This window comes from Scyliorhinus canicula, chromosome 5 (genome assembly GCF_902713615.1).
Source record: "Scyliorhinus canicula chromosome 5, sScyCan1.1, whole genome shotgun sequence".
NCBI lineage: Eukaryota > Metazoa > Chordata > Chondrichthyes > Carcharhiniformes > Scyliorhinidae > Scyliorhinus > Scyliorhinus canicula.
The window spans coordinates 219,850,178-219,876,891 of record NC_052150.1 but is presented as its reverse complement, the minus strand read 5'-3'; the positions used below and the strand labels follow the sequence as shown (position 1 = coordinate 219,876,891).

Sequence of the window (26,714 nt, the reverse complement as noted above, 5' to 3'; positions counted from 1 at the left end):
CAAACAGCCCCACTTAATGGCTCCCCCATCCACAAATATTCAAACCCTCCACCACCGACGCACAGTAGCTGCCGTGTGTACCATCTACAAGATGCACAGCAGTAACTCTCCAAGGTTCCTTAGGCAGCACCTTCCAAACTCACGACCACTACCATCTAGAAGGACAAGAGCAACAGGTACCGGGGAGCCCCACCACCTGGAGGTTCCCCTCCAAGTCACTCACCACCCTGACTTGGAAATATATCGCTGCTCCTTAATTGTCGCTGGGGCAACAGTCTGGAACTCTCTCCCTAACAGCAGAATGTGTGTACCTACACCCCCAGGACTGCAGCGGTTCAAGAAGGCAGCTCACCACCACCTACTGAAGGACAACTAAGGATGGGCAATAAATGCTGGCCTAACCAGCGATGCCCACATCTCATAAATGAATTAAAAAGAAAATAATGGAAATAGAACATAGAACATAGAACAGTACAGCACAGAACAGGCCCTTCGGCCCTCAATGTTGTGCCGAGCCATGATCACCCTACTCAAACCCACTTATCCACCCTATACCCGTAACCCAACAACCCCCCCCCCTTAACCTTACTTTTATTAGGACACTATGGGCAATTTAGCACGGCCAATCCACCTAACCCGCACATCTTTGGACTGTGGGAGGAAACTCGTGCACCCGGAGGAACCCACGCACACAGGGGGAGGACGTGCAGACTCCACACAGACAGTGACCCAGCCGGGAATCGAACCTGGGACCCTGGAGCTGTGAAGCATTTATGCTAACCACCATGCTACCCTGCTGCCCCTTTTTTTTTTTTTCTTTTTTTTTTCAAAGAGACTTCCAGATGGTGGACAGCCTTTGGGGAGTCGGGAGGTGAGTTACTCAAGGCAGAATTCCCAGTTTCTGGCCTCCATGATGTATTTCCGTATTAATACATCATGGGCAAATGTGCAAAGGGTAGGAGGTAAGATGCCATCCCATCAAAGACCAGGATCTCGCAGAAGCCGACAAAGATATTTACGGTAATCCCATGGCAACACCGCCTACTTACAAGTAAGTAAAGAACCGGTAAGCTATCGAACGAATGGCTCCAACAGTGTATTAAACCCAAGGTTGTTCTAGATTTCATTTCCTGACATATCGATAACGCTAAAGTGAGACCAGATCGAGCAAGCACAATGTGAGGCGAGATTACGTAGATTGGTAATGGGATTGCTGATTTACTTCCCGCTACCCCCCCCCCCCCGCGCACACGCGCACCCCCCCCCCCCCCCCCCCCCCACACTGCACCCTGTCTGAGGTGCGCAAATTTCTTTCATTTTCGATTTGATCCGTTTATGCTGCTGTATCGGTTCTGTGGATGACTGCACCGTAAGACATTTGAAACACGTCCGCACCGTAAACTCACCGTAACAGCAGCGGTTTGGGAACGCAATTAACAACGCCACTAAACGCGTAACAAATCTCTCTGACTGGACTTTGAGGAAACGAGGAGCTTGTTCTTGCACATTGTTATAATTTTAGTGCGCCTTCATCCCAAGCCAATGGGATGAGGTATTTGCTGAGTTCAAACTCCTCTACTGCCGGGCCATCCAGCCCCTCGAGCCTGTCCCGCCATTCAATCAGATTGTGGCTGATCCATTTACCTTCCCATAATCTCTTGGTATCTATCTAAAAATCTATCTAGCGCAAATTTAAAGTTAACAACTGTTCCAGCTTCAACTGCTGGCTAGCTTCAACTCCCAACTCTCCTGCCACAAATCAGCTTGCACTGAAGATGCTGAATCCTTGGAAACGTGTCCAGCTGATCTAGCACATGCATGTTGAGGGATTCCCAATGACCTGTCTGATTTTCACACGCAACGTAAATGTCTAACAGCATTGCGAGGTCTCAACACTAACACGGACATACACATCAGTAAACCTGACACAGAGATGAGACTATTCTTGACTATATCAACAAAATGCACACCGTACTCAATGATGGGTCCAAATTCGTATCCGTTGGACCTGGCGCTTAACGTGACCAGACACCCTTGAAAGCAAACTAAAACAAAATGTTTGTTGGACTTGTGTAAGAGCGATGAGCTGCCGCGTGTTCATCCTCACAGCTTACTCACCCGAGATGCACAAACGTGATGTCCCTTTGCAGCCTATGTTATCTATCGCCGGCTCTGCGCAGCCTGAACTGGCCAAATGGTTGGGTGAATTGTTACAACCGGTTTTGAGTAGGTTTTCCACGTACCCGGTGAAGGATTCCTTCACATTTCTGAAGACCACACGGGACTTGCATTTCGCTAGCCACTCTGTGTCCATGTCTTCATTTGACACTGTAGCCTATTCATCCATGTTCCACTCAAGGAAGCCATAGATCTTTCTGATAGTCCAGATCTGCCACTATCGTGTGAATCAGTATTCGTCAAACTTATCTACTCGTGTTGAGTTCAGTTTTACAACACTCTGTATGCCCAAATATATAATGTTTCCATGGGACCCCCTCTGGGCCCAACTCCTGCAATCTTTATTGGGTGCCATGAGAAATGTGTCTTCGATGGAACTACACCTTATTGATTTCATAGATTTCATAGAATTTACAGTGCAGAAGGAGGCCATTCGACCCATTGAATCTGCACCGGCTCTTGGAAAGAGCACCCGACCCAACCCCACACCTCCACCCCATCCTCATAACCCAGTAACCCCACCCAACACCAAGGGCAATTTTGGACACTAAGGGCAATTTCTCACGGCCAATCCACCTAACCTGCACATCTTTGGACTGTGGGAGGAAACCAGAGCACCCGGAGGAACCCGCCCAGACACGGGGAGAACGTGAAGACTCCGCACAGACAGTGACCCAAGCCAGGAATCGAACCTGGGACCCTGGAGCTGTGAAGCAATTGTGCTCACCACTATGCTACCACTTGCATATTAGCAATTAGTCAATGGCATGTTTGCTATATTCCAACCCAGAACAGCGTGTAATAATTTCCTTACGTGTCCTGCGCTCAAATTCACCTTCGAAATGGAACAGGCAAATGAACTCTTTCATTGACAAACTAATTGAGAAATCTACCAGGGGATTCTTTACCACAGTCCACCACAAGCCTAATTTCACTGGTTAATATGTACATAGAGATTCTTATTGCTCCAAACTCTATGAGATTGGCCATATCGGCAACCTCGTAAAAAGGGCCTAGGCCATTTTCTCAACTTGCAAGCTTGATGCTGAAATAGGGTCACATCACAGGCAGCCTGTGGGATAATGGCGACCTTGACAAAATAATTTCAAGTTGTATATCGTGCAAACTCATGAATAGGCCGATCATTTCCAGCCCTGAAAAGTGTCCTGGGAGGGTATGGTGTCATAAGAATCTGAGCAACAGGTAAAGCTAGCTGTGTCACGCTTATGCTATACAACAGCAACAAGTGGCCAGAAAGACGTTCTGCCTATCACACAATGAGTCATGTGGTATATGAATTTCAGTGTCAGTGTGATGCCAGATTTATAGGCTGTACGATCCAAAGACGGGTAGATCATATCAAACAGCATATCTCTTCCATTGTTAGAAATGAGCAAAATACAGACTGTACCCCACCAGCCTGTGCTTGCAAACCACAATGTCCAACATTAGACATGATTCTGCGATTGGACAACATTCGCTAAATAATCCTCAGCGTGCAAATAATTACGTTGACAACCAATTTAAGAATGTTAGCTCGCAGTGTGGCATATTTGCACGTTCAGGAATCTCGATATATTAATACTTTGCAGACAGAAAGAACATGCGCACACATTGCAACTGTTTCAGCTGAATAAAATAAGTGACAGCCATTCGCCAGTTCATTCCACAGGTCAATATCTTGACCAATCAGAGTCAAGCTGCCTGGTTTAAAGTTCAAACAATGCTTGGCAGTTAACTGTCAGTCAGCATCAACTGATGCATTCTCCACAGCAATGCCTCTACCAATCAAGCAGCACCTCTACTCATTCAGTATAAAGTTGTCCTTTTCCCCAGCTTTTGCGAATTGTCCTGATGAGTGCAAGATGAAAAGCTTCGACAAAATGTACTTTTCAGCAGTACTTGACTTCTCGACCACTCAATGACTATTTATGACCTTATCTCATTGACTGAGTGTTTGACCATCTGACCCAATATTTCCTTATGTGTCTCAGTGTCAGACCGTTCCTGTTAAATCACTGTGTAACCCCACATTGTTTTTGTTGCCCTCTAAGGTGATACCTGAAGACCTTTGGAAATTAATCAGTCCCACGTTTCCAGTTTGTTTATTCTCCGATATGCACAGCTGGATTCAGGGATATCTCTACCCTGTGTCTTTCGCTGTAGAGTTGACAAGAAACTGCATTGGATATGTAACATGGGCAACTGAAACCCCAGTTTATAGCTATTTATGTGATAGATATTCATTTGATAAATTTGGCAGTCTCGGTTCAGAAGTGGAGAATGTTTGGGTGATGGGGGGGGGGGGACACAGTAGTTAGCATTGCTGCCTCACAGTGCCAGGAACCTGGATTCGATTCCAGCCTCAGGTGACCGTCTGTGCGGAGTTTACATGTTTGATTTGATTTTGATTTGATTTGATTTATTGCCACATGTACCGAAGTACAGTGAAAAGTATTTTTCTGCGTTCAAGGGAACGTATGCAGTACGTACATAGTAGACAAAAGAATAATCAACAGAGATCATTGACAAATGGTACATCAACAAAACAGTGATTGGTTACAGTGCGGAACAAGGGGCCAAACAAAGCAAATACATGAGCAAGAGCAGCATAGGGCGTCGTGAATAGTGTTCTTACAGGGAACAGATCAGTCCGAGCGGGAGTCGTTGAGGAGTCTAGTAGCTGTGGGGAAGAAGCTGTTCCTACGTCTGGATGTGTGGGTCTTCAGACTTCTGTACCTTCTGCCTGATGGAAGGGTCTGGAAGAAGGCAAGGCCTGGGTGGGTAGGGGTCTCTGACAATGCTGACTGCCTTCCTGAGGCAGCGGGAGGTGTAGACAGAATCAATGTGGGGGTGGCAAGCTTGTGTGATGCGTTGGGCTGAATTCACCACACTCTGCAGTTTCTTGCGATCTTGGGCCGAGCAGTTGCCATACCCAAGCTGTGATACAGCCGGATAGGATGCTCTCTATCGCACATCTGTCGAAGTTTGTGACAGTTAATGCAGACATGCCAAATTTCTTTAGCTTCAGGAGGAAGTAGAGACATTGTTGGGCTTTCTTGACTGTTGCATCAACTTGAGTGGACCAGGACAGACTGTTGGTGATGGTGACCGCCAGGAACTTAAAGCTATCGACCATCTCCACTTCGGAGCCATTGATGCAGACGGGAGTGTGTGTCGTGCTGCGCTTCCTGAAGTCGATGATCAGTTCCTTGATCTTTCCAACATTTAGAGCGAGGTTGTTTTCGGTACACCATGCAACAACGTGATTTATCGCCCTCCTGTAGTCTGATTCGTTGTTGCTTGAGATGCAGCCCACCACAGTCGTATCATCTGCAAACTTATAGATTGAGTTGGAGTTAAATCTTGCCACACAGTCATGTGTGTATCGGGAGTACAGTAGAGGACTGAGCACACATCCTTGCTGGGCCCCGGTGTTGAGGACTATTGTGGATGATGTGCTGTTGCCTATCCTGACAGATTTGCTGAAGAAGTCTAGGATCCAGCTGCACAGGGAGGGGTCAAGTCCAAGATTGCAGAGTTTGGTTATTAGTCTTGTTGAGATAATGGTGTTCAAGGCGCAGCTGTAGTCTATGAACAGCAGTCTGACGTAGGTATCCTTGTTGTCAAGGTGTCCGAATGTTGATTGCAGAGCCAGTGAGATAGTGGCTGCTGTGGACTGGTTGCGGTGATAGTCAAACTGCAATGGATCGAGACCGTCTAGGAGCATTTCATGATAACAGACATCAGGGCCACTGGTCGGTAGTCGTTGAGGCTGGCTACCTTGTTCTTCTTTGGTACTGGTATTATGGTGGTCTTCTTGAAGGAGGTGGGGACCTCAGAACTGAGGAGTGAGGTGATGAAGATATCTGCGAATACACACACCAACTGGCGTGCGCAGGCTCTGAGTGCTCGCCCAGGGACTCCGATGGGGCCCATCGCTTTCCATGGATTCACTTTCAAGAAGGCAGCTCTTACCTCTGAGGGTGTAATAGTGGGTATGGGTGTGTCCAGGGCTGTTGGGGCTCCCTGTGTCTGCGTGGGTTTCCTCCCACAGCCCAAACGATGTGCAGGTTAGGCGAATAGGCCAGGCTAAATTGGCTCTTAGTGTTCAAAGATGTGCAGGCTAACTTGCAGGGATAGGGTGGGGCGGAGTGGGTGGTGGGGGAGTGGACCTGGTTAGAGTGCTCTTTTGAAGGGTCAGTGCAGACTCGATGATACGAGTGGCCTCCTCCTGCCTGTGGGCATTCTATGACTTGACCTTTTCGGACATTGCACGCGCTGCAAGTACTAATTAAAAGACATATTTACATTTGTCTCGTGCTTTTCCTCCACCTCTGGACAGCCCAAAGGGCTCCACAACAAATGAAATACTTTCTGAAAGTGCAGTCACTGTTGTAATATGGGAACCACAGAGCAGATTTGCACACAGCAAGATCCCACAGAATGCAACGTGATAATGGACAGACAATCTGTCCTGGCTCTATTTGTTGAAGATTAAGTATAGGTCAGGACCATCGTGAAGGCCTGTACATCCAGACAATGCAGACTTTCTGTCGAACAGAACTGGGGCTGTTTAGCACAGGGCTAAATCGCTGGCTTTTAAAGCAGACCAAGGCAGGCCAGCAGCACTGTTCAATTCCCATACCAGCCTCCTTGAACAGGTGTCGGAATGTGGCGACTAGGGGCATTTCACAGTAACTTCATTTTTGGGGGGGCAGCACGGTAGCATTGTGGTTAGCTCAAGGGGCTGGTTTAGCTCACAGGGCTAATCGCTGGCTTATAAAGCAGACCAAGCAGGCCAGCAGCACGGTTCGATTCCCGTACCAGCCTCCCCGGACAGGCGCCGGAATGTGGCGACTAGGGGCTTTTCACAGTAACTTCATTGAAGCCTACTCGTGACAATAAGCGATTTTCATTTCAATTGCTTCACAGCTCCAGGGTCCCAGGTTCGATTCCGGCTTGGGTCACTGTCTGTGCGGAGTCTGCACATCCTCCCCGTGTGTGCGTGGGTTTCCTCCGTGTGCTCCGGTTTCCTCCCACAGTCCAAAGATGTGCAGGTCAGGTGGATTGGCCATGATAAATTGCCCTTAGTGTCCAAAATTGCCCTTAGTGTTGGGTGGGATTACTGGGTTATGGGGATGGGGTGGAGGTGTTGACCTTGGGTGGGGTGCTCTTTCCAAGAGCCGGTGCAGACTCGATGGGCCAAATGGCCTCCTTCTGCACTGTCAATTCTGTGAAACAGCTCAGCTGAAATGCTCTGTTTCCACAGGCTCTGATCAGGTTCTACGTTACGTTGACATGTGGACTTTGATATCTTTAGAGCCTTCTGAAGAATTTGCTGGAAGAACTCCCTCTGATGCACTGGGAGTGCCTGCAACCTTGTGCCTCAGTGGTGAGATTGTTCCCACTGACCCCCAACTAATTATCACCAAAGTATATTTCAGATTAATATCAGTACGTTTTGTCCAGGGCTAGACTCATCATGACACTGAACTCTATCCTAATTTCGATATCTGAAGATAATTGTTTTCGAATCGCCTCTGAATAGTATCTGGAGACAGAGGGGGTACAATAGAACTATAGAAGTTTACACTGCAGAAGGAGGCCTTTCGCCCATCGTATCTGTTCCAGCTTTTCCCTCAAGACATCCAAAAGTAATCTACAGATTAGCTCTCTCCCTAATGTCTTGTACCTTACTGTTAAAAGTACACTCTCTGGTTTTAATATTCTTTTTCACTTGGCTAAATCGCTGGCTTTTAAAGCAGACCAAGCAGGCCAGCAGCACGGTTCGACTCCCGTACCAGCCTCCCCGGACAGGCGCCGGAATATGGCGACTAGGGGCTTTTCACAGTAACTTCATTGAAGACTACTCGTGACAATAAGCGATTTTCATTTCATTTTTCATTTCATTTAAGGCTGTGCCCAAAGATGCACTTAGACTGTTGTCTAACCATTAGCTTATTGGGATAGGGAAGGGTGGAGTGGGTGGGAGAGTGGACAAATTCATTGTCACCTTTTTGCTCCCCCCATACTGGAGACCCTTGTTTACAAAACCCAACATAGTATTGCACTGATTAGACATCCACTTCAAATCTACCTCTGATCGTTTCACGGTGTGAGGATATAAATGTTGAGCTCAATGAAGGGGGACATGGTGCACTAGTGGTATTGCCACTCGACTGGTCATCCAGAGGCCCGGGTTAATGCTCTGGGGACGTGGGTTCAAATCCTGCTGTGGCTGCTGGTGGAATTTGAATTCAATCAATTAAAAATTGTATTACTGAAGAGAAAGTTAGTCTCGGTAATGATGACCATCCTGTCACGGGGCAGCAAGGTAGCATTGTGGATAGCATAATTGCTTCACAGCTCCAGGGTCCCAGGTTCGATTCCCAGCTTGGGTCACTGTCTGTGCGGAGTCTGCACGTTCTCCCCGTGTGTGCGTGTGTTTCCTCCGGGTGCTCTGGTTTCCTCCCACAGTCCAAAGATGTGCAGGTTAGGTGGATTGGCCATGATAAATTGCCCTTAGTCTCCAAAATTGCCCTTAGTGCTAGGTGGGGTTATTGGGTTTGGGGATAGGGTGGAGGTGTTGACCTTGGGTAGGGTGCTCCTTCCAAGAGCTGGTGCAGACTCGATGGGCCGAATGGCCTCCTTCTGCACTGTAAATTCTATGACCAGGAAACTATCATCAATTGTAAACGAATTGCCCTTTAGGGGAGGAAATCTGCCGTCCTTACTCAGTCTGGCCGACACGAGACTCCAGGCCCACAGCAATGTACTGCCCTCTGAAATGGCCGAGCAATCCACTCAGTTCAAGGGCAACTGGGCAGCAAATGCTGACCCAGCCAGCGACCCCCACATCCTGCGGAGGGGTAATGTTGGCTTGTGAGGAACAAAATGCATTGAAAGAGGAGGCAGTGGGCGTAACGGTACTGTCACTGGATTGGCAATCCAGGGGCTCAGTTCAATGCTCTGGAGCCGCGGGGTTGAATCTCACTGGAACAGATGGTGAAGTTCGAATCTTGTAATGAAAAGTCTAGTGACGGCCATGAAACCATTGTCATTAAAAACCCATCTGGTTCACTAATGAAGGAAATCCGGCATCCTTAACTGGTCTTCTTTTAGATTCATTCACAGGATGTGGGCGTCGCTGGGCCAGCACGTGTTGCCCATCCCTAATTGCCCTTAAACTGAGTGGCTTGCTGGGCAATTTCAGCAGGGGTTGGGGGGAGTTAAGAGTCAACCACATCACTGCCTGGGTCTGGAGCCTGTGAAAAGCGACTAGGGGATTTTCACAGTAACGTGATTGCAGTGTTAATGGAAGACCACTTGTGACACTAATAAAGATTATTGTTATGCCATGTCGGAGGGCAGTTAAGAGTAACGTGTAGGCCTGACCGGGTAAGGACGGCAGATTTCCTTCCCTGAAGGGAATTAGTGAACCAGATCGGTTTTTAACCGACAATCGGCAATGGTTCTATGGACATCGTTAAACTTTTAATTCCAAATTTTTACTGAATTCAAATTTCCCCATCTGCCCCTGGTGGGTTTCGAACCCGGGTCGCCAGAGCATTACCCTGGGTCCAGTGAAAATACCACTACACCACCACGTCCCCGGTCTGGCCTGGAGGTGACGGCAGCCTCTCAGTTCAAGAACAATTCGAGATGGGGCAGTATTCCTGGAATGAGCGTAAGAAATTGTCAGATTTGGTTGAGGGGAGTTATAGAATCGGAGAATGGCACAGCACAGGAGCAGGCCACCCAGCCTGTTTTCTCCAACCCAGCCATTTCATATTCACCGATTCCAAGCAAGCGTCTGATAGATGGGGCCTGTCACAGGAGTAGAGTGTGGTGCAGAACTCCACATTCTGACCGCCACCTGCGCCACTCATTCTAACGTCCTCCCTTCTGACTTTATTCTGGTGCCCTCTCATCAGCAGCCACAACCCGCCTGTCCCTCTTTGCCTCGCGATAACCCATTGGACCGAGGCGAACTCAACAAGGCCACCGCCTTAATCGTCAGAACTTCCATGAAAAAGTCCTCAACTCCAAGCGAATGGGTCTTGAGTGAATTAAAAGTCCATAGATACAACTAACTCCTCATCTCTGGCAACATCCTAATGAGACGGTGCGGCAGAGAAAAATGTGCCGGCCATTCAGGCCCTCAAACTTATTCCTGCTGTCCTCCAGTTGCATCCTCCGGTTGTGTGAACTTTGCTTAATGCGGTGGCAGAGTGGTATTGTCACTGGACTAGTAATCCAGCGACCCATGTTCAAATCCCACCAAGGCAGGTGTTGGAATTTGAATTCATTAAAAAGAAATCTGGAATTAAAAGTCTAAAGATGACCATGAACCCATTGCCGATAGTCAAAGAACAAAGAAAAGTACAGCACAGAAACAGGCCCTTCGGCCCTCCAAGCCTGCGCCGACCATGATGCCCGTCTAAACTAAAATCTTCTGCACTTCCTGGGACCGTATCCCTCTATTCCCATCCTATTCATATATTTGTCAAGATGCCCCTTAAATGTCACTATCGTCCCTGCTTCCACCACCTCCTCCGGTAGCGAGTTCCAGGCACCCGCTACCCTCTGCGTAAAAAGCTTGCCTCGTACATCTCCTCTAAACCTTGCCCCTCGCACCTTAAACCTATGCCCCCTAGTAATTGGCCCCTCTACCCTGGGAAAAAGTCTCTGACTATCCACTCTGTCTATGCCCCTCATAATTTTGCAGACCTCTATCAGGTCGCCCCTCTGTGGTGAATGTAACTTGGTAATTCATACTGTATCTTTGTAAGCGCAGTAGCGTTATCCGGCCACTAGGGGGAGTAGCTCTGGGAATGCTCAGGTATTTGTACGGGGCTCCACCCTTGGCTCCACCCACGACTCCTCCCCCTTGTGCTGCTGTATAAATACCCTTGTCCAGAGTCAGCCTGCAGTTCACCGAGAGTTCATCAACGGGTAGCAGGCTGGCTCTGTAGTAAGTAGATTAAAAACACTGTTCATATCTGAAAGCACGTGTCAGGTGAATTGATGGTTCCATCACCCTCAACCTCCAAAAACCCATCTGGTTCACTAATGTCCTTTATGGAAGGAAATCTGCCGTCCTTACCAGGTCTGGCCGACATGTGACTCCAGGCCCACAGCAATGTGCTTGACTCTAATAAGTCCCCCCTGCCCCCTTGCTGAAATGGCCGAGCAAGACACTCAGTTCAAGGGCAATTAGGGATGGGCAACAAATGCTGGTGCAAACAGCGACGCCCACAACCCAGGAATGAGTAAGATATCAATTTAAAATGCCTCCAGCTACAAAAGCGAGGTTTTAGTTTTGCCTGTACCTGGCCTCATCGACTGAGCTTACAGGACTGAGCCAATGGCCGAATGCACTTAATGCATCGCCAGAACATCCCAAAGGGCTCTGCTGAAGTGCAGTCAGTGTTGTAAATATGGGGAAACACAGCAGCTTGGTTTGAGCGCAGCAGGTTGCCACAAACAGCAATGAGGCCATGACCAGAATCTGTTTCTTGCTGATGTTGATTGAGGGATGATTGGTATTGGCCAGGACACTGGAAGGCACTCGTTCTTAGAAACAGCGACATGGCGTCCGAGAGGGAAGGTCATGCCTCAGTTTAATACCTCATTTGAAAGACTGCATCACCGAGTGCACATATTTATCTGTCATATTCAATGACTGTTCACTGTGGGAGGAGACTTAATGAGAGCAGTGTTGTGAAGGGGCTAGACAGTGCAAATGAGGGGGAAATATTCCTATTGGCGGAAAGATCAAGAACCAGGGGCATCGACAAAAGAATCAATGCCAATATGACGAGAATCTCCCTTACACGGCGAGTGGTTAGGATCTGGAATGCCCTACTGGTGAATGGGGTGATGGCAGGGTCAATCGTGGCTTAAGAACTGGATCATCAGCGAAAGATGGAAAACTGCAGGGCCACGGGGGAACGTTCACTCCACGGTAGCACAGTGGTTAGCACAGTTGCTTCACAGCTCCGGGGTCCCGGGTTCGATTCCCGGCTTGGGTCACAGTCTGTGCGGAGTCTGCACGTTCTCTCCCCCCCCCCCCCCCCCCCCCCCCCCGTGTCTGCGTGGATTTCCTCCGGGTGCTCCGATTTTCTCCCACAGTCCAACGATGTAGCACGGTAGCATGGTGGTTAGCATAAATGCTTCACAGCTCCAGGGTCCCAGGTTCGATTCCCGGCTGGGTCACTGTCTGTGCGGAGTCTGCACGTCCTCCCCCTGTGCGCGTGGGTTTCCTCCGGGTGCTCCGGTTTCCTCCCACAGTCCAAAGATGTGCGGGTTAGGTGGCTTGTCCATGCTAAATTGCCCGTAGTGTCCTTAAAAGGTTAAGGGAGGGGGGTTGTTGGGTTACGGGTATAGGGTGGATACGTGGGTTTGAGTAGGGTGATCATTGCTCGGCACAACATTGAGGGCCGAAGGGCCTGTTCTGTGCTGTACTGTTCTAGGTTCTATGATGTGCAGGTTAGGTGGATTGGCCGTGATAAATTGCCCCTTAGTGTCCAAAAATCAAAAATGATTAGGTGGGGCTACGGGGATGGGGTGGAGGTGTGGGCTTAATTGAGGTGCCCTTTCCAAGGGCCGACGCAGACTCGATGGGCCAAATGGCCTCCTTCTGCACTGTAAATTCTACGACTCCTTGAGAGTGGTGGAAGGATTTTACAAGTTGATGAGCAGCCTCTTTTGAGCCCACGCACCCCCCCCCTTCCCACCCCACAAAGCTTGAGCAGGACTTGAACTGATGGTCTGGATCAGGAGCACTACACCTGAGCCACTGGGGGGGGCATGGTGAGTAGATGGGACTGATGGAATTATAAAAGAATGAGCGTGTTTCCCTTTCCCTTAAAATCCTGACGTGCTTATGGTTTACTGTTTAAGACATGCTTCCGTTCTAATGGGCCGGTTAATCACTGAGATTAAGCGTGTGTTTGCGTGTGAGCTGAACACGATACTGTACTGACTCTCGTTGTTTTATGGGCTTGTCAGGAAAAGAAAACGGCGCACACATCGTTTATTCTCTCTCTCTCTCTCTCTCGTTTCCGTTCATAGTGTTATTTCTTTTCCGTTTTATTTTCCCTCTGCCTGGCTGCAAATAAACTGAATTGAAACTTTGTCATGTTTGACAGCTGTGTGCAGAAATGCTACTGTAAACCTCAGAGAATAAACCAGCATGTGTGCAAGATGTCAGAACTAACCACCATTACCCTGTAAGTCAAAGTCAAACCACCCCAACCCCCTGCTGTCTGCCTGTCTGTTTGTGAAAGCATGCGTGGAATATTTGCTGCCTTTATCCTCTTTTTGTGTCTCTGGAAGAAATTAATACTCAAACTTTCTGTCGAGTGGCAGGGTAGGGATGGAAAAGAAAAGGGCTGAGTGCCAATTTAATAAAGGCTGAGATTGTGCGACGTCGCCTTAAAAGGTTTGCTTCTGGGGTGCCACTGATTCTGACAGAGGGGGAACGTCCCTGTTTGGACAAGAGATCAAGGATTGAGGCCACTGCTGATTCTGCAAACGTACGAGACAAATAGCGACTAATTCAACACGTGGCCAGGATGCCACCTCGTCAAACAATGGGACGTCCAGGTGATTAGGTCTGCTGTTGAGTTTGGGTTAATGGCGCTTGGGATTCTGACGCCATTGCGATCGAGTGGTTGACTTGTGTTTAGATTTACAATGTTGAGGGCGGCAGGGTGGCGCAGTGGTTAGCACTGCTGCCTCACGGCGCCGAGGACCCGGTTCGATCCCGGCCCCGGGTCACTGTCCGTGTGGAGTTTGCACATTCTCCCCGTGTCTGCGTGGGTCTCACCTCCACAACCCAAAAAGTTGCAGGGTAGGTGGATTGGCCACGCTAAATTGCCCCTGCATTGGAAAAAAAATAACTGGGTACTCTATGTTATTTTTTTTTTATAAATTTAGAGTACCCAATTAATTTTTTCCAATTAAGGGGCAATTTAGCGTGTTCAATCCACCTAGCCTGCACATCTTTGGGTTGTGGGGGTGAAACCCACGCAAACACGGGGAGAATGTGCAAACTCCACACGGACAGTGACCCAGAGCCGGGATCGAACCTGGGACCTCAGCGCCGTGAGGCAGCAGTGCTAACCCACTGAGCCAACGTGCTGCCCCTGGGTACTCTATGTTGATATAACGTCACACCTTCTGAAAAATATCGGGGAGAGCAAAGAGGGAGCCCGGCATATATAACACCTTTCTTGACCTCTGGATGTCCCAAGCCGTTTCACAGACAGGCAAGTGCTTTTAGTTCCTGGATTAATGTGAGACATGCACCAGCTAATTTATCACCCAGGAACAGCGATGAGCTGAATGATCAGCTAATCTGTTTGGGCAATGGTGGTCGAGGGGCGAAAATGTTGGCTCGGGCACGCGGGAGAACTCCTCAGTCCCTCGACGACATAGCGGCTTGGGTCCTTTCACAGCCGGCTGGGTGGGCATTTGATTTGGGCCCTTGGTTCGTCGTCACATCCAAACGAGGGCACCTCAGTCGCAGCGGCACTCCTGCGGTACAGCACTGGACGGGTCAACCTATGTGTTGAAGTCTCTGACCTTGGGGGCTCGAACCTTTACCCCATTGAGACATTTTGAACAGCTCGATGAAATCGTTGCTTCAGCATTCTCGTAAGAGGCCACCTTCTCAGGGGGCAATTAGGGCTGGGCAATAAACGCTGGCCCAGCCAGCGACTCCCACATCCCCCGGATGAATAAAAGCTCTCGGTCCGCAGCCTACTACGTTACGGCACCTCAGGTGCATATCTAACTTTGTTTGTCTAAATGTGATGAGGGTTTGTGCCTCAATCACTCTTTCAGGCAGGGAGTTTCAGATCGGAGAATAAAATGGCTGCACAGCTCCTCCCTAATCCAATTGCTTCAAATCAGTGCCCCTCCTGAGACCTTGGCTGGTATTTTTTAGCACCCCCCCCCCCCCCCCACCACCCCCGTGACGGGTTTTCCGAAAACATAAGAACATAAGAACTAGGAGCAGGAGTAGGCCATCTGGCCCCTCGAGCCTGCTCCGCCATTCAATTAGATCATGGCTGATCTTTTGTGGACTCAGCTCCACTTTCCGGCCCGAACACCATAACCCTTAATCCCTTTATTCTTCAAAAAACTATCTATCTTTACCTTAAAAACATGTAATGAAGGAGCCTCAACTGCTTCACTGGGCAAGGAATTCCATAGATTCACAACCCTTTGGGTGAAGAAGTTCCTCCTAAACTCAGTCCTAAATCTACTTCCCCTTATTTTGAGGCTATGTCCCCTAGTTCTGCTGTCACCCGCCAGTGGAAACAACCTGCCCGCATCTATCCTATCTATTCCCTTCGTAATTTTAAATGTTTCTATAAGATCCCCCCTCATCCTTCTAAATTCCAACGAGTACAGTCCCAGACTACTCAACCTCTCCTCATAATCCAACCCCTTCAGCTCTGGGATTAACCTAGTGAATCTCCTCTGCACACCCTCCAGCACCAGTACGTCCTTTCTCAAGTAAGGAGACCAAAACTGAACACAATACTCCAGGTGTGGCCGCACTAACACCTTATACAATTGCAACATAACCTCCCTAGTCTTAAACTCCATCCCTCTAGCAATGAAGGACAAAATTCCATTTGCCTTCTTAATCACCTGTTGCACTTGTAAACCAACCTTCTGTGACTCATGCACTAGCACACCCAAGTCTCTCTGAACAGCGGCATGCTTTAATATTTTATTGTTTAATGACAGGTCGTCATTGGCCAGCGGGTTCACTGGCGGTGTGGCTGACCAGCCATGGAAAATGCTTTGCCTTTCGCGTGACTGGAAGATCCCGCTACCGGAAAGTGGATCCCACCACCAGTCAGTGGATCCCACCATCAGTCAGTGGATTCCACCACCGATCAGTGGAGTCCACCACCGGTCAGTGGATCCCACCACCTGTCAGTGGATCACACCACCGGTCAGTGGATCACACCATCGGTCAGTGGATCACATCACCGGTCAGTGGATCCCACCACCGGTCAGTGGATCCCACCATCGGTCAGTGGATTCCACCACCGATCAGTGGAGTCCACCACCGGTCAGTGGATCCAACCACCGCTCAGTGGATCAGACCACATGTCAGTGGATCCCACCACCTGTCAGTGGATCACACCATTGGTTAGTGGATCCCATCGCCGGTCAGTGGATTACACCACCGGTCAGTGGATACCAACACCGGTCTGTGGATCCCACCACCGGTCAGTGGATTCCACCACTGCCGGTCAGTGGATCCCACCACTACTGGTCAGTGGATCACATCACCAGTCAGTGGATCCCACCAACGATCAGTTGATCCCACCACCGCTCAGTGGATCCCACCACATGTCAGTGGATCCCACCATTGGTTAGTGGATCCCACCACCGGTCAGTGGATTCCACCACCGGCCTGTGGATCACATCACCAGTCAGTGGATCCCACCGCCGGTCAGTGGATCTCACCACTACCGGTCAGTTAATCTCACCACTACCGGTCAGTGGATCCCATCGACGGTCAGTGGATCCCACCACCGGTCAGTGGATCCCATCACCGGTCAGTGGGTCCCATCACTGGTCAGTGGATCCCACCACTGGTCAGTGGATTCCACCACCGGTCTGTGGATCCCATCACCAGTCAGTGGATCCCACCACCGGTCAGTGGATTGCACCACCGGTCTGTGAACCCATCACCAGTCAGTGGATCCCACCACCGGTCAGTGGATCTCACCACTACTGGTCAGTGGATCCCATCACCAGTCAGTGGATCCCACCAACGATCAGTTGATCCCACCACCGCTCAGTGGATACCACCACATGTCAGTGGATCCCACCACCGGTTAGTGGATCCCACCACCGGTCAGTGGATTCCACCACCGGTCTGTGGATCCCATCACCAGTCAGTGGATCCCACCGCCGGTCAGTGGATCTCACCACTATCGGTCAGTGGATCTCACCACTACCGGTCAGTGGATCCCATCAGCGGTCAGTGGATCCCACCACCGGTCAGTGGATCCCATCACCGGTCAGTGGGTCCCATCACTGGTCAGTGGATCCCACCACCGGTCAGTGGATTCCACCACCGGTCTGTGGATCCCATCACCAGTCAGTGGATCCCACCACCGGTCAGTGGATTGCACCACCGGTCTGTGAACCCATCACCAGTCAGTGGATCCCACCACCGGTCAGTGGATCTCACCACTACCGGTCAGTGGATCTCACCACTACCGATCAGTGGATCCCATCACCGGTCAGTGGATCCCATCACCGGTCAGTGGGTTCCATCATCGGTCAGTGGATCCCACCGCCGGTCAGTGGATCCCACCACCGGTCAGTGGGTCCCATCACTGGTCAGTGGATCCCACCACCGGTAAGTGGATCCCACCATTGCTCGATGGAACCCATCACCTGTCAGTGGATCCCACCGTTGGTCAGTGGATCCCACCACCTGTCAGTGGACCCCACAACTGTCAGTGGATCCCATCACTTGTCGGAGGATCCCACTACCTGTCAGTGGATCCCACCACCGGTTAGTGGATCCCACCACCAGTCAGTGGGTTCCACCACCGGTCAGTGGTTCCCACCATCGGTCAGTGGATTCCACCACCGGTCTGTGGATCCCACCACCGGTCTGTGGATCCCACCACCAGTCAGTGGATTCCACCACCGGTCAGTGGATCCCACCATCAGTCAGTGGATCCCACCACCGGTCTGTGGATCCCACCACCGGTCTGTGGATCCCACCACCGGTCAGTGGATCCCACCACTACCGATCAGTGGGTCCCACTACTGGTCAGTGGATCCCATCACCAGTCAGTGGATTCCACCACCGATCAGTGGGTCCCACTACTGGTCAGTGGATCCCATCATCAGTCAGTGAATTCCACCGCAGGTCACTGGATCTCACCACCGGTCACTGGATCCCACCAGCGGTCACTGGATCCCACCACCTGCCAGGGGAGGAGGCACCTCCGCCGCTGGCAAATCCACTGTGGGAGGAATGGATAGTCACGGCCCAAAGCACCTTTTGCACAATCGGTTAACGTCTGTGATTATCTTTTTACACGTACACTAGCTTTAAGTGATTTGTGTATATGAGCACCTAGATCTCTTTCCTTCCCGCCAGCTTCCCATCTCTCAACGATGAGAAAAGACCCTACCTTGTCTTTCTCTCACGACGAAAGTTGATAGCCTATTGGTTGTCCACCTTGACCGTATATTTATCTGCTCACTTACTCTGCCTGTGGCCCATTGCAACTTGCTCCTCCCAACGGACGGGCTGCTAACTTAATGTTATCTGTTAACTTGGAGATACAGTTCTCTACTTCTTCATCCAAGTCATTGTATATATGGAAGTCCCATCAGGGATCACTGGAACATACTACTGGTCACAGCCTGCAATCAGAAAATAAACCCTTTATTCCTAATTTCTGTCTCCTACTTCTCAACAACAATGAGTTATAGAATTTTTTACAGTGCAGAAGGAGGCCATTCGGCCCATCGAGTCTGCACCGGCTCTTGGAAAGAGCACCCTACCCAAGGTCAACACCTTCCCCTATCCCAATAACCCAGTAACCCCACCCAACACTAAGGCCAATTTTGGACACTAAGGGCAATTTATCATGGCCAATCCACCTAACCTGCATATCTTTGGACTGTGGGAGGAAACCGGAGCACCCGTAGGAAACCCACGCACACAAGGGGAGGATGCGCAGACTCCGCACAGACAGTGACCCAAGCCGGAATCGAACCTGGGACTCTGGAGCTGTGAAGCCATTGTGCTATCCACAATTCTACCGTGCTGCCCTAATATGGTAGTGTAAGTGTAAATGCACCATAATCCCAGGTGACCAGAGGCTGCTTTTCCCTTTGAGGGGGAGAGGTGACTGGTGGTGATTTAACCTGAGGATTGCCACACCTCAGGTGAGGGGCAGGATGGAGAAGCCGGTACAGGAATTGAACCCGGGCTGTTGGCCTCATTCGGCATCTCAAACCGGCTGTCCAGCCAACTGAGCTGACCCGGCCCCCGTACGTAGCACAATGTTGCAAAATGTCTGAAGGCACTGAACAGGAACTTTGTCATGCTAAATTAGACACTGAGCCGTATGGAACCCCGACAGTGCAGAAGGAGGCCATTCAGTCCATTGAATCTGCACCGACCCTCTGAAAGAGCACCCGACCCAGCCTCACTGCCCCGCCATATCCCCGTAACCCCACCTAACCTGCACAACGTTGGACCGGAGCACCTGGAGGAAGCCCACGTAGACACGGGGAGAGTGTACAAACTCCACACAGTCACCCGAGGCCCAAATTTGAATGCAGGTCCTTGGCGCTGTGAGGCAGCAGTGCTAACCACTGTGCTGCTGTATATTCAGTCAGATTGCCAGGTATTAAGGGCTGTTTACCAGAAACCTGGTCAAAGGGGATAGGTTTTAAAGAGTGTCTGAAAGGAGGAGATGTAGAGAATCGGTGATGGTTAGGAAGAGGGTTTCTGAGCGTTGGCTCCAGCAACTGAAGGAGGAGAAATTCAAACCACGGATTCTAGAGAGGGCAGAACAGGAAGTGCGCAGGTTTCTTGAAGGATCGTAGGACTGGGGGGAATTTCAAAGATAGGGAGGGACGAGGCCATGGAGGGTCTTGAGAACAGGAACAGAAAGTCTAAAGTTGAGTCGGGAGCCAACAGAGGTCAGCGAGCAGAAGGGGTGGTGCGTAATGGGACTTGGCGCGAGTTAGGACATGGACAGCAGAGATTTGGTTGACCTGCGGTTTACGGAGGGTGGAATGTCGGACGATGGCCAGTGGTGTTTTGGAACAGTCAAGTCTGGAGGTGATACACGGTATAAATGAGGCTTTGAGGAGCAGCTGAGCTGAGACAGGGATTAGTCAACAGGAGACGGCACCCTGCATGTTTTAGTTTTTCGAGAATGACCCTTTGTGTGGTTATCAAGTACCTTCTGGAGGCCAAGATCAAGAATCTCCTTAACCAATCCCCTACGATAGTGACTACTTCAAAAAGAAACATGCTGATTTGGTCAGTCACAATCAATACTTGTCCAAATGCTCAGTTCCTCTGTCCCTTCCAGTAACTTCTCCACAATTAATATTCAATTGACACTTGTGTAGTCTCCTCCCCTTCTTAAGTTAAGGAAAAGCTTTTGTCAGTCTCCAAATCATAGACCACAATTCTTGAACCTAGCGAGCTTTGAAAAGACAAATGACTAATCTTTCTGCAATTTGCCTGTTTTGTATTAATTTCCTGGGGCAGACATCTTCCTCTTGGCATCAGCATTTGTTCTTTGTATTGAATGTACCAGGTGGTCCGCTTTAGCTCAGTGGGCTGGACCGCTGGTTTGTGATGTGGAATAAGGCCAGCAGAGCAGGTTCAATTCCCCGTACCGGCTGAGGTTATTCATGAAGGCCCATCTTCTCAACCAGGCCCCTCACCTGAGGTGTGGTGATCCTCAAGGTTAAATCGCCACCAGTCAGCACTCCCTCTCAAAGGGGAACGTGGCCGATGGTCATCTGGGACTATGGCGACTTTACCTTACCGAGTGGTAAAGCTAGTGGGTGGGATTCTCCCCCAACTGTATGTTCCTTGGCAGCACCCTGTTAACTAGTGGCAGGATTCTCTATTCCCATTGAAGCCACTTCCAAGGAATCCGTGGGCGCGGGGGGGAGGGGGGATGCGCGCTTCCGGTGGGAACCAGGAACCCAATGGCCAGAGAATTCCGGCCTGTATCTCACCAATGAAGGGGAACTGCTCCTGAGCCAGACTTTCAGTACTCCAGCCACCCCCTCTTGCTCCCCATCAAATCATCATCAAGTCCCTGCAGTCGGACATATGCAGGAAACAACACTGATCTTCTTTCAGTGTCAAGGGCTTCCTCTGGAAATGATCTTCTCCACTGTTGGTTCTCTTGCGAACTGGGTGTGCCAGGATATTAGGTTTTGTCTGGCCCCGTCCATAATCTCGTGATGTCCCAAGGCGACAGTGCTTCAGAGGTTGGAGTGGGAAGAAACACGGGAGCCAATTTACACTTAGCAAAATCCCACAAAGAGCAACGTGGCAGTGGCCAGGTCATCTGTTTTATACATAAATACATAGATACATAGAAGATAGGAGCAGGAGGAGGCCTTTTGGCCCTTCGAGCCTGCTCCGCCATTCATCACGATCACGGCTGATCATCCAACTCAATAGCCCAATCCTGCTTTCTCCCCATAGCCTTTGATCCCATTCTCCCCAAGTGCTATATCCAGCCGCCTCCTGAATATATTCAAAGTTTTAGCATCAACTACTTCCTGTGGTGATGAATTCCACAGGCTCACCACTCTTTGTGTGAAGAAATGTCCCCTCATCTCTGTCCGAAATGGTTTACCCTGAATCCTCAGACTGTGACCCCTGGTTCTGGACACACCCACCATCGGGAACATCCTCCCTGCAGCTACCCCTGTCTAGTCTAGTTTTATGGGTGTTTTTTTATGGATAAGCGGCAGGGGTCGAGAATCCTGCTCCCAGTGAACGTGGCTGGGGGAGCGGAGAATCGCCCCCTAAGTTTGCTTTCTCAACCAAAGAGACGCACAGCGCCCCCTGAGCACCAGAGTGTCTGCACCAAATCTGAGAGTTACTGGAGTCACTGATTTCCTTTCCCCACAAAACCGCATGATATTTCTGATCAACCTGCCGACTCGGAGGAGAAAGTGCGATCCACTGAGCCAAAGCTGGTGTCGGGTAGGCGACCTGTTATAGGACTGGGCTAGGGCGGCGCGGTGGCGCAGTGGTTAGCACGGCTGCCTCACGGCGCCGAGGATGCGGGTTCGATCCCGGCACCGGGTCACTGTCCGTGTGGAGTTTGCACATTCTCCCCGTGTCTGCGTGGGTTTCGCCGTGCTCAATCACTTTCCAAAGTGGGCAGAGGTCACGGCCCTGCGATTAAGAACAGGAACAGTGACTAATTCCATTTTATTTTAAGTCCAGAAATGCCGAGATCAATTCTCATGCCACAAGCAGCTAATGCAGCAGACTAAACATCAAACTTGAGACTTTCCCGGCCTGTACAATGTTGTACTGTACCGGATCACATGTCCGTCTACTAAACGTGAGTCAGCATGGATTATTTCTGGGAGGCCTTTGACGAACAAATTTACAACCAGTCTTGGATTCGATTCAACAAGTCCATGTCAGCGTTTATTCTCCATTTGAGCCAAATGCTATCTTTCCTCATCTAAGTCCATCATTTCCCTTTCAACGCGTCTACACCAGTCACTTCAACCACTCCCCATGTCAGAGAGTTCCACCACTCTTTAGATAAAGATGTTTCTCCTCAATTTCCGATTGGATTTCCTGGTGACTGTCTTACATTGATGGCCCCAAGTCACGCTTCTCCCCATAAGTGGAAACATCGTCTCTGTATGCCATCTATTCCGACCTTTGTTAATTTTAGGTCACCCCTTCATTCTCGTGATGAAAGACTGAGTCTCGGCCGTACGGTTAGTTCCTGGCAGGTATAACCGCACCTCTCTCGTATCATCCTTGTAACTCTACTCTGCACCCTCTCCAATGCCTCAATATCCTGCCTATAATATGGTGACCAGAGCTCGAAGTGCTACTGAACCATTGTTCGACACAAATTTAGTACATCTTTCCTCGTGAAATAAAGTCTAGGACAAACTTTTCCAGCACTTCTCTGCCGGAGGGATGTTCTGGTGCCACTGATGGCGATCCCTCGCGGTGCGTTCCCCGGTAGCGAAGGGTATGGGGCACGCAAAGTCCCGTAGACATGGGGGTGGTCTGGAAGGTTGACCAATGGTGGGCCATCTCTGTCGCCGGAACATGCACCGTGGGGGGCCTGGAAAATCCAGCCCCAAATGATTACTTTGACTTTTTTTTATGCCTTTGCTAACCTTTTTTTTTTTAAATTTAGATTACCCAATTATTTTTTCCAATTAAGGGGCAATTTAGCGTGGCCAATCCACCTGCTCTACACATTTTTGGGTTGTGGGGGTGAAACCCACGCAGACACGGGGAGAATGTGCAAACTCCACACGGACAGTGACCCAGAGCCGGGATCGAACCTGGGACCTCAGCGCCGTGAGGCGGTTGTGCTAACCACTAGGCCACCGTGCTGCCCATGCCTTTGCTAACCTGTAGCACAACTTTTACTGACTGCTTTGTTGCTACTCCTGAAACATCACCTTGGGCTATGGTTTCAGGCTGTTACTTTCCAAATCTGTTGCTGGTGGAACAGTCCAGTGACCCTCCTCTCTGTTTGGCCTGGATCTGCACGCAGGCCACTTATCTTTGACCTTTGTGTATCTCTCATTGTTAGCGGCCAGTGTCCTGTGAAAGAGCATGGGATTCCTCAAGGCATACAGGAGGGAGATTGAGAACCTAGTGGAGTGGTGCAGCGACAACAATCTATCCCTCAGTGCCAGCAAAACTAAAGAGCTGATCATTGACTTCAGGAAGCAAAGTACTGTACACACCCCTGTCAGCACCAACGGGGCCGAGGTGGAGATGGTTAGCAGTTTCAAATTCCTAGGGGTGCACATCACCAAAAATCTGTCACTACCACCAAGAAAACACAACAACGCCTATACTTCCTCAGGAAACTAAGGAAATTTGGCATGTCCATATTAACCCTTACCAACTTTTACAGATGCACTATAGAAAGCATCCTATCGGGCTGCATCACAGCCTGGTATGGCAACTGCTCGGCCCAGGGCCGTAAGAAACTTCAGAGAGTCGTGAACACCGCCCAGTCCATCACACGAACCTGCCTCCCACCCATTGACTCCATCTACACCTCCCGCTGCCTGGGGAAAGCGGGCAGCATAATCAAAGACCCCTCCCACCCGGCTTACTCACTCTGCCAACTTCTTCCATCGGGCAGGAGATACAGAAGTCTGAGAACACGCACGAACAGACTCAAAAACAGCTTCTTCCCCACTGTCACCAGACTCCTAAACGACCCTCTTATGGACTGACCTCATTAACACTACACCCCTGAATGCTTCGTCCGATGCCAGTGCTTATGTAGTTACACTGTACATGTTGTGTTGACCTATTATCTATTTTTTTTAATTCCCTTTTCTTCCCATGTACTAAATGATCTGTTGAGCTGCTCGCAGAAAAATACTTTTCACTGTACCTCGGTACACGTGACAAGAAACAAATCCAATCCAAGGCATCTGGGAATGATAACTATCCGATCATGCACGCTGATTCTGGTCAAGTTATACACTCCTTTCGTTGTTGTTTATGGTTTTATCCTGATCTTTCACCGAGTCTAATCTTTGAATATTCCTTAAAATGCAAGCAGCAAAATCCTATAATTTAAAAGTCCAAAATCCTTCAATAGTAGGCCACATCAGTGAATACTCTGCAAGGTAAGAAGGTGAGGGATGGGGTGCCTTCCGAGGTGAATTCAATATCAGCTGTGTAAGGGAGAAAGGAAAGGCTTATCGAAAGAAATATAATGTTTTTTGAGGAAAGATAATCAGTTTAGATGGAGTTACTGTTCGGCACAAATACTGTGGAAAAGTGGATTCAACAAAAGAGAAATTAACCATCTCCCCTTGATAGTCACTGAATCCCCCCATTATCAACATCCTGGGGGTTACCATTGACCAGGAACAGAACTGGACTGCGGGTTCAAGAGCAGGTCAGACGCTGGGAATTCTGCAGCGAGTAACTCCCCTCTTGACCCTCCCCAAAGTTTGTCCACCATCTACAAGGCACAAGTCAGGAGTGTGGTGGAATACTCTCCACTTGCCTGGATGACTGCAGTTTCAACAACACTCAAGAAGTTCGACACCATCCAAGACAAAGCAGCCCCGCTTGATTGGCAACATTTCCACAATCATTCAATCCCATCATCACCGATGCAGAGTAGCAGCCGTGTCTATCATCTGCAAGATGCACTGCAGCAACTCTCCAAAGCTCCTTCGACAGCACCTGCCAAACCCATGACAACTACCATGTAGAAGGACAAGGGCAGCAGATACCTGGGAACCCCGCCACCTGGAGGTTCCCCTCCCAGCCATTCGCCATCCTGACTTGGAAATATATTGCCCGTTCCTTCACTGTTGTTGGGTCAAAACCCTGGAACTCCCTCCCTAACAGCACTGTGGATGTACCTACACCACAGGGACTGCATCAGTTTAATAAAGCAGCTCAACTCCACCTTTCAAGGGTCATTAGGGGTGGGCAATAAATTCTGGACTGCCCAGCAATGCCCACATCCAAAGAATGAGATAAACCCCTCCAAACCTCCCACCTCATCTCCCATATTCACCTCTCATGAACTCAGTTGCTTGTGTCCAAACACACACTAAGCCCCATTTCCCCATCACCCATGTGCTCACTCACCGACAGTGCTTCTTCTATCTCCATTTTCAAATCCTTTCACGCTATTGCCACTGCCCATGTCTGCAGTTACCTCTAGGCCCACAACCCCCTGACATTCCTCCATCTCCTTCCTTCCCTGATTTATCTTGCTCCACCATTGGCGGTCATTCCTTCAGCCCCCTCGGGCCTCTGCTCAAATACTCTGCCACAACCTCTCCGCCCCCTCACATACAAACATGGCAAATCGGTGCAGGAGTAGGCCATTCGGCCCTTCGAGCCTGCACCACCATTCGGTGTGATCGTGGCTGATCACCTCCCTCTCCTCTTCCTCGAAGACGCTTCTTCCACCCGACCTCGGACTAAATCAACGATCAACTGCGCGCAGTCTCGTCCTGTAGCTTAATGTCAACTCTTGCCTGATCGTGCTCCTGTGAAGGGCTTTGAGATGGTTTGCCATGTCCAAGGCGCTAGGCAAACGAATGTTGTTGTGTTGTTATCATCATTGAAAGACCAACGGTTTCCTACTGCCACTCAGAAATTTCACCCTCAGACACGACGCAGTCTTGTTAACCGTTTGCTTATCTCGGAGAATACCAAAAAGTGCAATATTGAGCCTTGCTGCATTTCCCAACCGGGGATTAGAACATAGAACGATACAGCGCAGTACAGGCCCTTCGGCCCTCGATGTTGCACCGACATGGAAAAAAAAACTAAAGGCCATCTAACCTACACTATGCCCTTATCATCCATATGCTTATCCAATAAATTTTTAAATGCCCTCAATGTTGGCGAGTTCACTACTGTTGCAGGTAGGGCATTCCACGGCCTCACCACTCTTTGCGTAAAAAACCCACCTCTGACCTCTGTCCTATATCTATTACCCCTCAATTTAAGGCTATGTCCCCTCGTGCTAGCCACCTCCATCCGCGGGAGAAGGCTCTCGCTGTCCACCCTATCTAACCCTCTGATCATTTTGTATGCCTCTATTAAGTCACCTCTTAACCTTCTTCTCTCTAACGAAAACACCTCAAGTCCATCAGCCTTTCCTCATAAGATTTTCCCTCCATACCAGGCAACATCCTGGTAAATCTCCTCTGCACCCGTTCCAAAGCTTCCACGTCCTTCCTATAATGAGGCGACCAGAACTGTACGC

At 49.7% G+C, this 26,714-nt stretch overlaps 1 protein-coding gene across 9 annotated transcripts in view; it reads left to right on the top strand.

Moving 5' to 3' along the window:
* The window catches only part of adcyap1r1a (adenylate cyclase activating polypeptide 1a (pituitary) receptor type I), a 261,127-nt gene that overhangs the window by 215,929 nt on the left and 18,484 nt on the right, over positions 1-26,714 (top strand). For 8 of the 9 annotated variants that reach the window (XM_038798557.1, XM_038798552.1, XM_038798551.1 and 5 more), the window contains one exon: positions 13,335-13,415. The exons of the other annotated variant lie outside the window; for it this stretch is intronic. In XM_038798557.1, coding sequence (XP_038654485.1) covers positions 13,335-13,415 — 81 coding nt within the window. The remainder of the gene's footprint in view (positions 1-13,334; positions 13,416-26,714) is intronic. 9 annotated transcript variants of the gene reach the window in all.